At 44.6% G+C, this 12,377-nt stretch overlaps 1 protein-coding gene across 1 annotated transcript in view; it reads left to right on the forward strand.

Annotated features, from left to right (window-relative positions):
- Positions 1–12,377, forward strand: part of LRIG1 (leucine rich repeats and immunoglobulin like domains 1) — a 92,036-nt gene that overhangs the window by 58,092 nt on the left and 21,567 nt on the right. The window contains exons 4-8 of the mRNA XM_071550290.1: positions 1,551–1,688; positions 2,697–2,840; positions 5,073–5,216; positions 6,041–6,184; positions 10,291–10,434. Coding sequence (XP_071406391.1) covers positions 1,551–1,688; positions 2,697–2,840; positions 5,073–5,216; positions 6,041–6,184; positions 10,291–10,434 — 714 coding nt within the window. The remainder of the gene's footprint in view (positions 1–1,550; positions 1,689–2,696; positions 2,841–5,072; positions 5,217–6,040; positions 6,185–10,290; positions 10,435–12,377) is intronic.

Consider the following 12,377-nt stretch of genomic DNA (forward strand, 5'->3'; position numbering starts at 1 on the left):
TAAGTGACCGTCATGTGCTGGCTGTTTAAAGGGTGAGTCTCCAAAAAGCAAATTGTTCTGGAGTTGCAGTTTTTACCCTCTTCCTGTTGCAGACACCAGCAAATGTGGTGGTGAAACAATCTGGTTTTAATAATAGAGTAAAGGAGCAGATTGCGGTGTGGGGAGCAGGTCCCTTGCTCTGTGCCATGGGCATTTTCTTTTGAGGGGGGAAGGTTTTCTTTGAAAGGGGCTTGTCTGAACCCCTGGAAGAGTCTGAAGTGAGGGTGAGGCTGGAGAAGACTCCTAGACAACTGTCAGCTTCAGTGCCTGGAAGGCTGTGGTTGGTCATTCCTGTTTTCTGTTTCAAAGAGCTGATGCTTTGTCAGGAGAACTGGGACTTGCACTCAGGGGTGCTTTCACTGACTGCCGTCTCCTCCTCTGGTTACCCAGCAGGTAGCTGGAGGGATTAAGGCTCACGACCTGTCTGAGCTCTCTACTATCTCATATTATTTAGCAAGTTTCCAAGTGTCTGGTGCGTGTCTCTGTTTGGAGTGCCTCTCTCACAGCCTTGCCAGTAATATCAGTGACTGGTCTAAATTCTCATCAGGCCTGTGCTCTACTTCTTATGACTAATGCACTATGTGTTTTTTTTAATTGATTACTGTTTCCTCTACTTATTCAGGCCAGAACGGAGTCAGAGGAAAGGCCTTGGGTTTTGTTTGGGTTTTTTGGTTAGACCTTGTTGAGTACAGATGAAGTTTAAAGGTATTTAACTGTTTGGTGGCTGTGGAGACCCTGAGGACAGGCAGTAGTACCTTCTCCAGTGAAAAACCTTAGATGGAATCCTTCAGGCTGTGCTGCAGCACTCACAGTGATTGGTGCAGGGTCTGATCCTGCGGTCAGTGCTTGGGCAGCTCTGGCACTGCAGAGTTGTCCTGATTGTACAGTGGGACAAAAGTAGCACAAGATGAGGAAACACTTGCAAGAATATTTGCCAGCCCTCTTACAGTATTTCTCTGTGTTACAAATCACTGTAACGTAGTGCAAAGCTGGGAATTTTTAGAAGAATACTTAGGAATTAAGGAAACAACGTTTTGTAACTTTTGTTGAAATTGTATGTACTTATCTGTTTCTTTCTCTCAAAGTCCCATCCTCTGTGAATAACGTTGGCAGCATTCCTTGCCTGCAGGATTAGAATCCAGCCGTGCATGTTACAAATCCATTTTGGAAGTGCAGCCTTGTAGGAGAATGAGCCCAGATTATTGGGAGAAAAACTGATGAGTGGAGTCAATAGTTCTGTGGAAGTGAAAAGTAGTGTGGCGTAGCAGAAAAAGTGTCAGGAAACCTGCAGCAAGATGATTCCTGTGAGCTGTTCTGTAGCCAGAGGAGCAGCGTGAGGATCAGGGGATGTCTCTCTGGGGTGCGTTTCTCCTGCAATGGCTGTTGAAGAAGCACCGTAACTCTGAGTGTGGAAACTCGGGGCCAGCCTGAGGGCTGCTGCAGCCTCGGGTAGTCTTTTTGTTTTTCTAAGAGAGCTACATAGTCTCTGTTTCTCTTCCTGACTGTTTCAGGCATCACAACAGGATCCGCAGCATTGAAGCAAGTCAACTGCAGCCCTACGTTGCCCTGGAAACGTTGGACCTGAGTTTCAATGACATCACGGAAATTCGAAACGGCTGCTTTCCACAGGGACTTCACATAAAGGAGCTGTGAGTTTTTCTTGTTGGGAACAGCTTTTGTTGAGTTACCACAGCAGAGAAAAGGGCCTCAGACATTTGGAAAAAATAGGAGTTAATGAACGTAAGAAGTACAGGATTATTTGTCAGGATTTCAAGTGCAAAGGAGAATTAAAAGGCAGCATATTTTCCCTACTGCCATGTTATTTTTGAATGCTGTCTTTTTGGTTTCTGATGTATCTGTAAAGAATGCAGATCATTATTAATTGTGTTGCAGAGAGAAGGTATCCTGCATCCTTCAGGTGTGGGTGTCTTTACAGCTGCAAACCACCTACAAGCCAGCAGAACTGTCTGCAACAGACCCATGTCTCTTTCCCAGTGGAAAGTGTATATGCTGCATCTGAAAGAGTGGAGAAAGAACAACTATTTCATCATTAAAGTGGTTACTGAAGGAACAGAAATGTCTCATTGGTTATTAGAGGGAAGCTGGGGGTTGAGCAGAGTAACAACCTCCCTTATAGAGGTGTTTGTCCATTCAGAGAAACATCAAATAATTGGTATTTTATGTAACTTTGAAGCAGTGCAGGCAAATGTCCTGCCTGCATTAAAAGTTTACACCTAAGATTCTGCCGCTGGTTGTAAGAAGGTTTAAGAGAATAGTGTTGTGACTTACATTTGTCTGTTGTCCTGTAAGAAGAGCCTCTCTGGGGAAGACTGGAGTCCAAGTAAGAAAAAGGTGTGGGACAGATACTGAGGGGAAAAATGGGGAATGAATAGAATAATTCTTAATGGAATATTCTCCTGTTTTTGACTTCTACTCCTGATTGCCTTGCTGAAGTAGGAGGGTATCAAGGAGCTCTTGGGAAGTGACCAGCAATTCTCCACATTCATCACAGGCTCTGTGCTCTTTGTGCAGCCAAGAAATCCAACTGGTTTGAAGCCATTACTGTAAATTCACCAGCCTGTCTGGAGACCAAGTAAATGCTGATAAAAGAAGATTTCTGACAGAACTGTTCATTTTTCTGCTGTGATTTATTGCAGCTACCTGGGGAGCAACAGAATCAGCACCCTGGAGCCTGGTGCTTTTGATAGTCTGTCACGGTCCCTGCTAACACTTCGTCTGAGCAAAAACAGGATCACTCAGCTTCCTGTCAAGGCATTCAGGCTACCCAGGCTAATACAACTGTGAGTACAAGTGTCCACTTTAATTAAGTTCAGCCACACTTTATGGAGACAAAATGTCCCTGAGGATATACACACCAAATGTCACCCTTCCTCACCTGCTATCTATAAATGTAGAGTACACTCTGCAGCAGTCCCCTGCCAGCACCTAGTGAAATACACTGGGAGAGGGTCCTCTTGGTCTTGTAACTGTTGGCTTTTCAGACCACTTTTTGGATCAGCTGGGAAGGAAGGGATTCTGCAGCAGACATCAGCATCTTGTGCACTTGGCAGAGTAAGACAAATCCATTCCCTTGCAAGCTTCTGGTTTCTGTGGTGTGGTGCAAGAGAGGTTTGGAAGACGTTTGTATTGGGAGTGACAGAGCTCAAATACTATGTTAGTTTTTCAGGACCACACAGGTATCTTTATGTGGCAATTAAAATGCAGTCAGGGAAGGCTGTTAAACTGTGCAGTGATATTTGGGCAGAGAAAATAGCACACGAGGTGAGTTAACACACACACATTGTTGTCCTGCATGCATGGGGATGCACAGACATCTGCAGCTATAAATATGCTTTATGTGTAAAGAAGTAGCACTAATTGTTTAGCTTTTCCCTTCTGCTGCTGTTGGAGAAACAGGCCCAGCCTGAGGCTTGTTGCAGTCTTTCCATCAAATTTGATAGGCAAAAGGTCAACCTCTGTCTGTTAACATAAAGTCCACAAAAGCTGTTGGAACTCACACCTCTACATGGCAGAGACAAATCCTTAAGCCATGGTGTGCCCCAGGCATGTGTGTGTATTTGTGCCTGCATACATGCAGGATTTATAGTGAATTTGGGGTTGAACAGTGTGACACAATAGCAGATGCATCTTAAAAGTCTGTTGCCTCTCTGCTGGAAGTTACTGTTGGTTGAGTGAGAGCTTGTAATCCCCTGTGTTTGACTGCATCATGTGCAAAACTGTAATAAAAACAATTCAGTCTGTTTGGGAACACAGTTTGCACTGAAAGTTGGAGTAATTGGTACTCTTAATGACAGCCTCACAGCTGGTTGTTTAACCCTGTGGATAAACATGAATGAATTGCAAGTTATACAGATTGATGTGTTGTGGAATTTGTGTACTTTTTCTGGCAAAGCCTATTTCACTAATAGCCTAGGAAGTGCACTACAACAAGGGACTTAAGGCTTGCAAAATCTTAATTGCTTACTTGACTTTAATTGTACTCAGCTTGAGTGCAAGTTCAACGTTTTTTTTAGGCAGTTGAAAAGTAAGCTAAAAGTTTCTATGGCTTCCTCATCTTTTCAAAAACAAGTTCTGATGTTGCAGCCTCCACCATTTACCTCAACACAAACACTGCATAGGGAACTACCCTTAGGTTAGTCTTGTAGGTGTGGCAAAGTATCCATTTTAAGAGCTCTTGCTTTAGCTTTGGTGCATTGTGTTGAAGTTTACAATTGACTTTATAGAATGGGATTTTCACCTGGTATGTCTTGAATCAAGCAATCCATAAAGCTGTTGTTTGGTATAGGTTGGTAAAGTGTGCTGTGATGATGTTCATCTTGCTCTTCAGAAAAAGGGTATTCCCAAAATTTAGGAGTCCTTCCCCACCCAGGGAAAAGGAAAAGAAATTTAATGCACCAAGCTGGAGATGTTTGTATACACAAAGTACTAAGCCTTGTTATTTGGAGCAGCTTGTTTCACTCTTTATTAGTTTCTTACAGTAGAAAAAAAATGTCAAGTTTGTCAGGGGAACTGAAAGCTTTCCTTTTAAATGTGACCATAAAGTTTCCTCTTGAGCCCACAGTTCTTGGGGCACCTGCATTTTTTCAGAGCACATTTTTACTGGGCAGCTACTAGTCCTGTAAAAACAATGGGCTGTAAGGGAAATAGTGCTGATGTTTGACTGTACTGGTTCAAATGGTGTCTATGCTGGAGACAAGATGAAGTGTGAAAATTGCTGAAAAGGATCAATGGCTTAAAAGAAATGCAGAGAAAGGAGGGATAAAGAGGAATTGCTGCACTGTGTTGTTCCTCTGTCATGAAAGTCTGTCCCAGGGTGAGTTTATTTAAGCACTCACACCCAGCTGACTTCCCTGGGTAGCTCTGGGATTGAAAGTTTCCGGTGCCTTTCCGTGTCTCCCGGGAACCGTTGACAGAGGAGTTGCTGGCACTGCTGTCCCCATTGTGTGCTGCACAGATGACTTCGTGAGAAAGGACTGGGGTTTATTAAACTTGTATGGCCTTGGTGATTTTAGGGAGCTGAACAGGAATCGCATCCGCCTGATTGAAGGCCTGACGTTCCAGGGATTGGACAGCTTGGAAGTCCTGAAACTCCAGCGCAACAACATAAGCAAATTGACTGATGGAGCATTCTGGGGTCTAGCCAAGATGCAAGTTCTGTAAGTTTGAGAGAGGATCTCTTTTCCCTTAAACAGACAAGGCTTTACCTGCTTCCACATCCTTATCTGCATTTTAGCAAGGACTCCCACCAGTGACCAGTCCTCATGCTCCTTCCTGTGTCCTGCATGCCCAGAGCTCTCCCGTGCTGTGGCACTTTCTGGCTAGTTGACCCACAGGTTACTGGAGCTCATTGCTTTACCAGGTGCTCAGTCAAAAGAGTCCTGTTTTTTTGTGGCAGTATTCCTTTGAAAGTCTGATGATTTGAACATTCAGTATGATCTCAATTGGTCTTTGAATAAAAGCTTGTTTGGCTTCTCCAAATTTCTTTTGACTGATACGTGGAAACTGTGTTGCAGACACAATTATTCCACATCTTGGGGTACCTAGAAACCAAACTGCCCTATCTTAGTGATGTTTTCTTTCTATACTAGGGAAAAAATTCATTTAGTCACTGCAGAGAAATGCCTGAAGCCTCCAACATGCTTGGCTTTTCAGGTGTGTTTGCATGGTCACAAGGCAGCACGTTTCTAAATGCTGCTTACACAACTGAGACTCTGCAAATATGAACTTGAATGGGTTGCTTTAAGCCCAGTTTACTTGAGTGGAGCTTATCTCTGTAGTCACAGCTCCTTCTGGGCATTTCATTTGTGTTGTCATTGAATTTCTATCCTTCATTTGACAAGAAATGCCCACACATGCATGTATCAACATGGTTATGTAGAAGGGTGTGTAGGAATGTCTAAAATTCCATTTCTTGCTGGAAAATCTTCAGCATTTGACCAGTGCTGCTTATCTGTCAATTCCTTTTGATTTTTCTCCACAGCCACCTGGAGTATAACAGCCTGACAGAAGTAAACAGTGGCTCTCTGTATGGCCTTTCCTCTCTGCACCAGCTTCACCTTAGTAATAACTCCATATCCCGCATCAACCCCGATGGCTGGAGCTTCTGCCAGAAGCTGCATGAGCTGTAAGTTGGTTTCTGTTGTGTTGTGCAATGTTGGCATGAAAGGGAAGCAAGGAATTTTCTCCCAATCACAAGGTTTACAGCTCCCACTGTATCAACCTGTAGAAATGCAGGAACTGCAGCCTCCTAAGTGATGCCCTTGTTATTTATGATGTTATGACCTTCAGAGCACCTGATTAAAATACATTTGCACAAGAAACAAAGATTAGAACCCACTAAAAGTACACAGTGCCAGAAGACCTGGCTTGCCAATGCTTTTAGCTAGAGAGTTGCAAGACATGTAACTTGCTATATACTGACTGTACAGCCTGAAGGAACCTTTGCTTTATCCTCTGTATTTACAAGGAATAATCATGTTTTTAACCAGCAGAGATTTGGCCCTTTAAAGGCAATTTTCCTTGTTTCTCCTGTTTACACTTTACCCTTCCTGTAGGGTTCAGTTGTTGAAGAGTAAATACATTGGCTTTGTTCTCCTGAGGTTTCCAGCTGTGAATACAGCGTGCTTGATAAATGAAAGAAAGCCTTTCTGCTGAGGGCAGCCCTACAAGAGTGTCTTTTGGGTCTGTGGCATTGCTTAATGCCTTTTTGAAGAGACACACATGGGCACTTGCAGTGTTTACAGAAGTAGCTGTCATCCCCTCGGTGTGACTGGGGAAAGATTCACTTTTTTCCCCAGAGGACTTGACACATGTGGTTAGTGGAACTGTAATTCATTCTGCTCAGTGCTCGGCAGCATTAAACATTGTTAGGGATTCTCCTGTCCACCAAAAAGCACAGTAAAGCAGCTTCCTGCTGCCAGAGGCCTCACTCTGGACTCAAAGCAGAGGTTGGTATCTGCCCACACAGCTGTGATTCCCTGGATTTTCGGGCTGTGGATTCAGAGATAGGTGGACATGACACATGTAATTCCTTTAAGTTTAGTATTAACATATTAGTACTGCAATCAGCTACTGAACCCAGATTGTTTATTTAGATTGGGCTGGTTTGGAAGTGTGGTAGGAACGGGGCGGGGGGTGCAAGGAAATATTTTACTTTATTTTTGGGTTTAGTTATATACGTGTGTGATTGTTTAATTACCTATTTTTTCAAGTTGCTGCACAGCTGCCCATGCCTAAAGGGCTCCTTCGCTTGGCACAGGGCTAACATCAGAACTCATTTAAGGAGAGCTGTGCTTGGCTTTTCTACCTGACTGTCCTGCAAACCCTCAAGCTTTAGACTGGAGGTTGCTTGTCATGCTGAGTCCTTTGTCAGGTGTGGATTGAGATCTCATCCAAACAAGCAGTGCTGTGGTGAGCTCTGCTGGCTTAGGGGCCATCCTCTGCAGTAACTGCAGAATCTCCGCACAGGACTCACTTTTGTTGGTGCAGGATGGGGGAGATTTGGAAATGTGAGGTGGTGGGAGCCACTGGGGCGTGCTCGGCCTGACAAACAGGATTGTGCTGGAGAGTGAGGCCAGAGACAGCAGTGGCTGAGATGTGAAAGGCGATTATGTGGGTGTTAGCACACAGCCCTGCAAAATATTACAAGCTCTTGCAGGTGTTGCCTTTAGGGTAAGGCTGCTGCAGGGAGCCATCAGATCTCCTAACTGAAACTCCCACAGCCAACGAGTATTTGTAGAAGAGATGTGCTATGAAATTGAAGGGTGAGGAAAGGAAGCTGTGGATACATCTAGATTGACTTGTTGCACTGTGTTAAATGGAACGTTTCACTCCTGATTGAAAGATCCTTGCTCATCTCCGCTATTGCTAAAGCTACTGGGTTTCAGTTACCAGAAAACACTGTCTGTGGTTGTACAGGGAATGAATTTCAATTCTCAGGAAGGAGTTGATGGAGTAGAGATTGCCTCTTGTTCAGTTGCTGGGACAAAACGTTACCCCAAGGCTCTGGTCTGATGTAAAAGCTAACAAGGAAAGAAAGCTCTTGCCTTGTTATGAGCATGAGAAAGGGCTGATTGTACTCACCAGTCAGGTGCTAGAGCATCAGCATCATGGAAAAACCCACAGTGGGAGCATAGGATTTCACCAGAGGTAAATGATGACTTGGCTGCTGGGTTTTTCCCTTCACTTTTTACCTGTGGTTTGGTCAGTGGGAATGAAGTGTGTGACATGTACCTAGTCCAGAACTGGCTGGCAGCAGGAGCCCCAGCTGCACAACCGGACACTGCTGAGGAGGGAAACCTGCTCTTGTGCAAATTGGCCTGTCCCATGGCAGGAAGCAGAGCCCTGGCACGTTGAGGAAGCCACTGCCAGGTGCAACAGCTCCTGAACCCCTTTCAGGTGGTTACAGAATTGAGAGAGTCTCCAAGTGCTGCTGCCGTCTGTCCATCTTGAGGTGACATCGGAACAAACAGAAAGAATGTGCCTTCACCAGTTGTGGCAGGAGCTCTTCTGTATAGAATCAAAAGGAACTATTTATTTTCTCAGCCAGGTTTAGGATTGCTTTTGAACACCTTTTCTTTTTTTTTAAAGCCAAATTCTTTAATCGCAGATGAGGACATAATTTTGACCAGATGCCAGTTTTTCATAACTAACACTACAACTTCTTTAGGAATGAAAGTATGTTGTCCCATACCTTCAAACTCATTAATCTTTGCTGAATTTTTTCCAGAGCTTGCCCTCTGCCCACTCACACAGGTAAAAGATAGACAGCACTTTTGCCAAGTAAATGACATTCTCAGGGCTTTAGAGTATGTCTGTTTTGACTTAGGTTTTGGCTTTGCAGCGAGTTTCATGCAAGTCCTAGACACATTTTTAAGCAGACTCATTAACAGGCAGAACTAGGAGAGGAATTTGAAGGTTTGGAACTTAGATTTTTTTTTCTTGTTGTCTATACAATGAAGGATTTCAGTGCTTGTTTAAAGCTGTGTAACTCTGCTTTTTAAAAAGTAGAGCAGCCCAAAACTTCACATTCTTTGAAGTGACTTGTGCTCCCAGGTCACTAAGGTATTTCCAAAAATTCAATACCTGCTGCTATCCCAAAAGGTCCCTCATTATCAGTCCAAGCTGGCCTTCCCCAGCAGCAGCACTGCAACTTCACTGCTGGATGGAAGGTGGTGGCACAGTGTGAGGTGCCTGCAGTGGCTGTAGCTTCCCATGGCCTGCCCTCTGTGTCAGATCTCCAGAGCCTCATCTGCACCTTGCTGGGAGAGAAAAGCAGCTTTCTTCCCACCAGCTTCCAAATTGCAAGAGAAGTAGTGCTTAAAAAGATCTGACAAACCAGAGATAATACAGGCAAGGAGAAGAGAATAGATGGAGAACTAGCAAAAAAACCCAAACAAACAAAAAAACAACCCTCCAATATGAGTGTCTTGTAAGGGGGGAGGATTTCAAGCAGGCTGTGTGCTCCTTGACAAAGGGGAGTGGGAGGGAAGGTGGCTGGTTTGCAGCAGATCCCTCCTTCCTGTGCATGAAAGGAAGCTTTCAATTGCCTTGTGGTGAAATGCTCTTGGCTCTGGGCTGGGTGGAGCAGGCGGTGGAGGCACCCACGCCCAGGCGCCTGGGGCTTGCTGTGCGTAAGTGCAGAACGATAAGGCTCCTCCTGAGTACAGGAGCCTGGACCCTGCCAAGATCATGTGTGAACTTCAAAATCCACATGTTTGACGCTGATCTCCACCTCTGAGGGCTCAGGGAAGGAGGGACTGCTTTTTCCTGTAAGCCACAGAGAGAGTCCATATGGGAGTGGAGTTAAACACAACCCTCTGAGTGTTGCCTGTACCTGTGGGGACTTGAGGGGATGGTGCTCCTAGACCCTCACCCAGCCATACATGAGCAGGAGTAAGTCATCCCTGTTGTTGCTGGCTCTGTGCATGTGTGTTGGATCACTGTTCCCAGCCACTTCCAGGGAAGCCTCTCTCTGTAGTCTGCACTGAAGACTTTCCCGTAGCTGAGTACCAAGTGCCTCCCACTCCCTTACAGTCATCTCGGCTTCCCCACAGGTATCTAGTGGGATGTTTGCAGGCTGCAATCTTATTTCCTAATCCAGCTGTTATGTATCCACCCACTACCATCACCTCTTGTAAAGTGGTTGTGGGATGCAGGCACTGGTTGGCATAGAGAAGTTTGGAAAATACTGGGTGGATTTCCAACAGTTGTTGTGGTTTTTTTCCTCAGAATACTCTCCTACAACAACCTCACCAGGCTGGATGAGGGAAGCTTGGCAGACCTTGGGGGACTGCACGTGCTGCGGCTGAGCCACAATTCCATCAACCATATTGCAGAAGGTGCTTTCAAGGGACTCAAAAACCTACGTGTCCTGTAAGTTGCTCCCAGCTTTTGTCAGCTAACATCCATCTTCCCTCCACAGTTTTATGTTCTGCCAGACAGTTCTGGTTTGCAGGTACTTTGGGTGCCTGTGTCCCCAGTGTCAAACTCCCTTAAACACTGCTGTGTTTGTCTTCAGCAGCTGATAATGTTTGCACCATTATTCAACTTTGGTGAACTTGTATTTTTTTAATTAAGAATAGTTAGGAGAATTGCAGTTGGACTGCTCAGTGTTGTAGGGTGTTTTCACAGTAGAGAGCTCTGGAATAGAATTACAGGAACATAGGTCAGGATCCTGAATCTACCCCAGCTGACCAAAAATCTCTGGGGTCTCATTCCTGCACCTAGTAGAGGAATCTCTCTTACTGTCATGTTGACTTTAATTGAAATTTGTAGAAAACATTGCTTTCTGTTCGATCATTCTGCACTCAGGACAGCACTGAAAATTTGAATATCCTCTTAAATGTGCTATCAAGCACACTTGTTACTTCTTTTTTCTTTACAATTGAACATTAAATATAAAATAAAGGGCTTAGATGGCATTAAGAAAAAAAAAACAATGGCAAAACAAATTTAGAGATTGGGCTTGGGGTCTCATTATAGCAGAAGTGTATCAACACACAAAGCTTCACCCAGTCTTGGATCCAATCACAGGAATAAGAAGCTGCTGCAGGTACCATGAGAGTAATCAGATGTGTTTAATGCAGAATTGGATTCACTTGGGTCATGAAATGTTCTGTGCTCTGATTTTCATGGTAAACTCTGAGAAACAAAAAAGTTGCTGTGCTATCAAAGTAAGAGTTTCATGTGCTCTAATATTGAATTGCAACGTGATCCATCCAGTGGTGGCTGTGGCCATTTAACACAGACTTTTATTTTTAAAGTCACTGACACAACATAATACCTGGAAATATGACACTGGAAATGAGTTTGCTAATCCAAACCACAGCTTCTGAGATTATGGGACTAGCAGAGCACATTAGACAGATCAGTGTGAACCTCCTCTGGGATCCCAGCTCTGATGCTATACCACTGTGCACTGTTAACCCAAGAACTGTGCTAGATTGAAGTATATCTGGGCTTGTCTTATGAACAAGAGAAGATGGAGAATCCTGTTCTAAATGTCCATTCCTGCAGCTGTGTTGCCTCTGTCTCCTAGCTGGTTCCTGCAGGGCTGCTGGCTGTTCTACTCTCTGGGAGCTGCAGGCTCAGCACCTTCAAAGTTCCCACAGTCCATGTTACAGCACCAGCCATGCTCCCAGGCTAGTTGGGTTCAGCATGCTGATTTAATTCTTCCTTCAAAAGAAAACACCACACTTTGATACTTTTCAGAAGCCCATTTTGGCCTGAGTCATTAAAAGGAAATGGGAACAGAGAGATCTCCCCTCTTTACAGTACTTTTTTGCATCTTACTCTTTCCTTTATTGAAGTTCATAGCGAAGGAAGTGACTAGAAAGTGAGTTTGGGTTTTGTTTGCTTTTTTTAAACTTAAGCCAAAGCCTTTCAGCCACTGGGCATTCAGAAAGGGACCTCTCTGAGGCAGCTGTCAAGACCGGAACTAAAGGTTTCCAAAGAAAAATGGAAGGGAAGGGGAGCTGGTCGTTCTCTTTGCTCTGCACTGAATGTGGAGCCTCTTTTATGTCCAGGGCAGAGGGGGGAGGCGGAGAGGGAGTGTGTGAGTGAGCTCTAATTTAATAAAGAGAAAGGCCTATTGGGTCCTGCACCTGGTGAAAAAGAGCCGAGCATGCTTTAATTATGGGCTATTGTTGGGGAGCCTTTGGTGGGTGTGAAACTGCTGAAATGTGGAGCTATTCAAATAGAGGTCAGGCCCGAAGCCCTCGGAGCACAATGATTAACAAGGCTGCGAGCATTCGAGCTCAGCCAGCCAGAAAGAATAGGAAATTGGCAACAGGGGCGGGGAGAGGAGTGGGAATACA

This window comes from Pithys albifrons, chromosome 3 (genome assembly GCF_047495875.1).
Source record: "Pithys albifrons albifrons isolate INPA30051 chromosome 3, PitAlb_v1, whole genome shotgun sequence".
Classification (NCBI taxonomy): domain Eukaryota; kingdom Metazoa; phylum Chordata; class Aves; order Passeriformes; family Thamnophilidae; genus Pithys; species Pithys albifrons.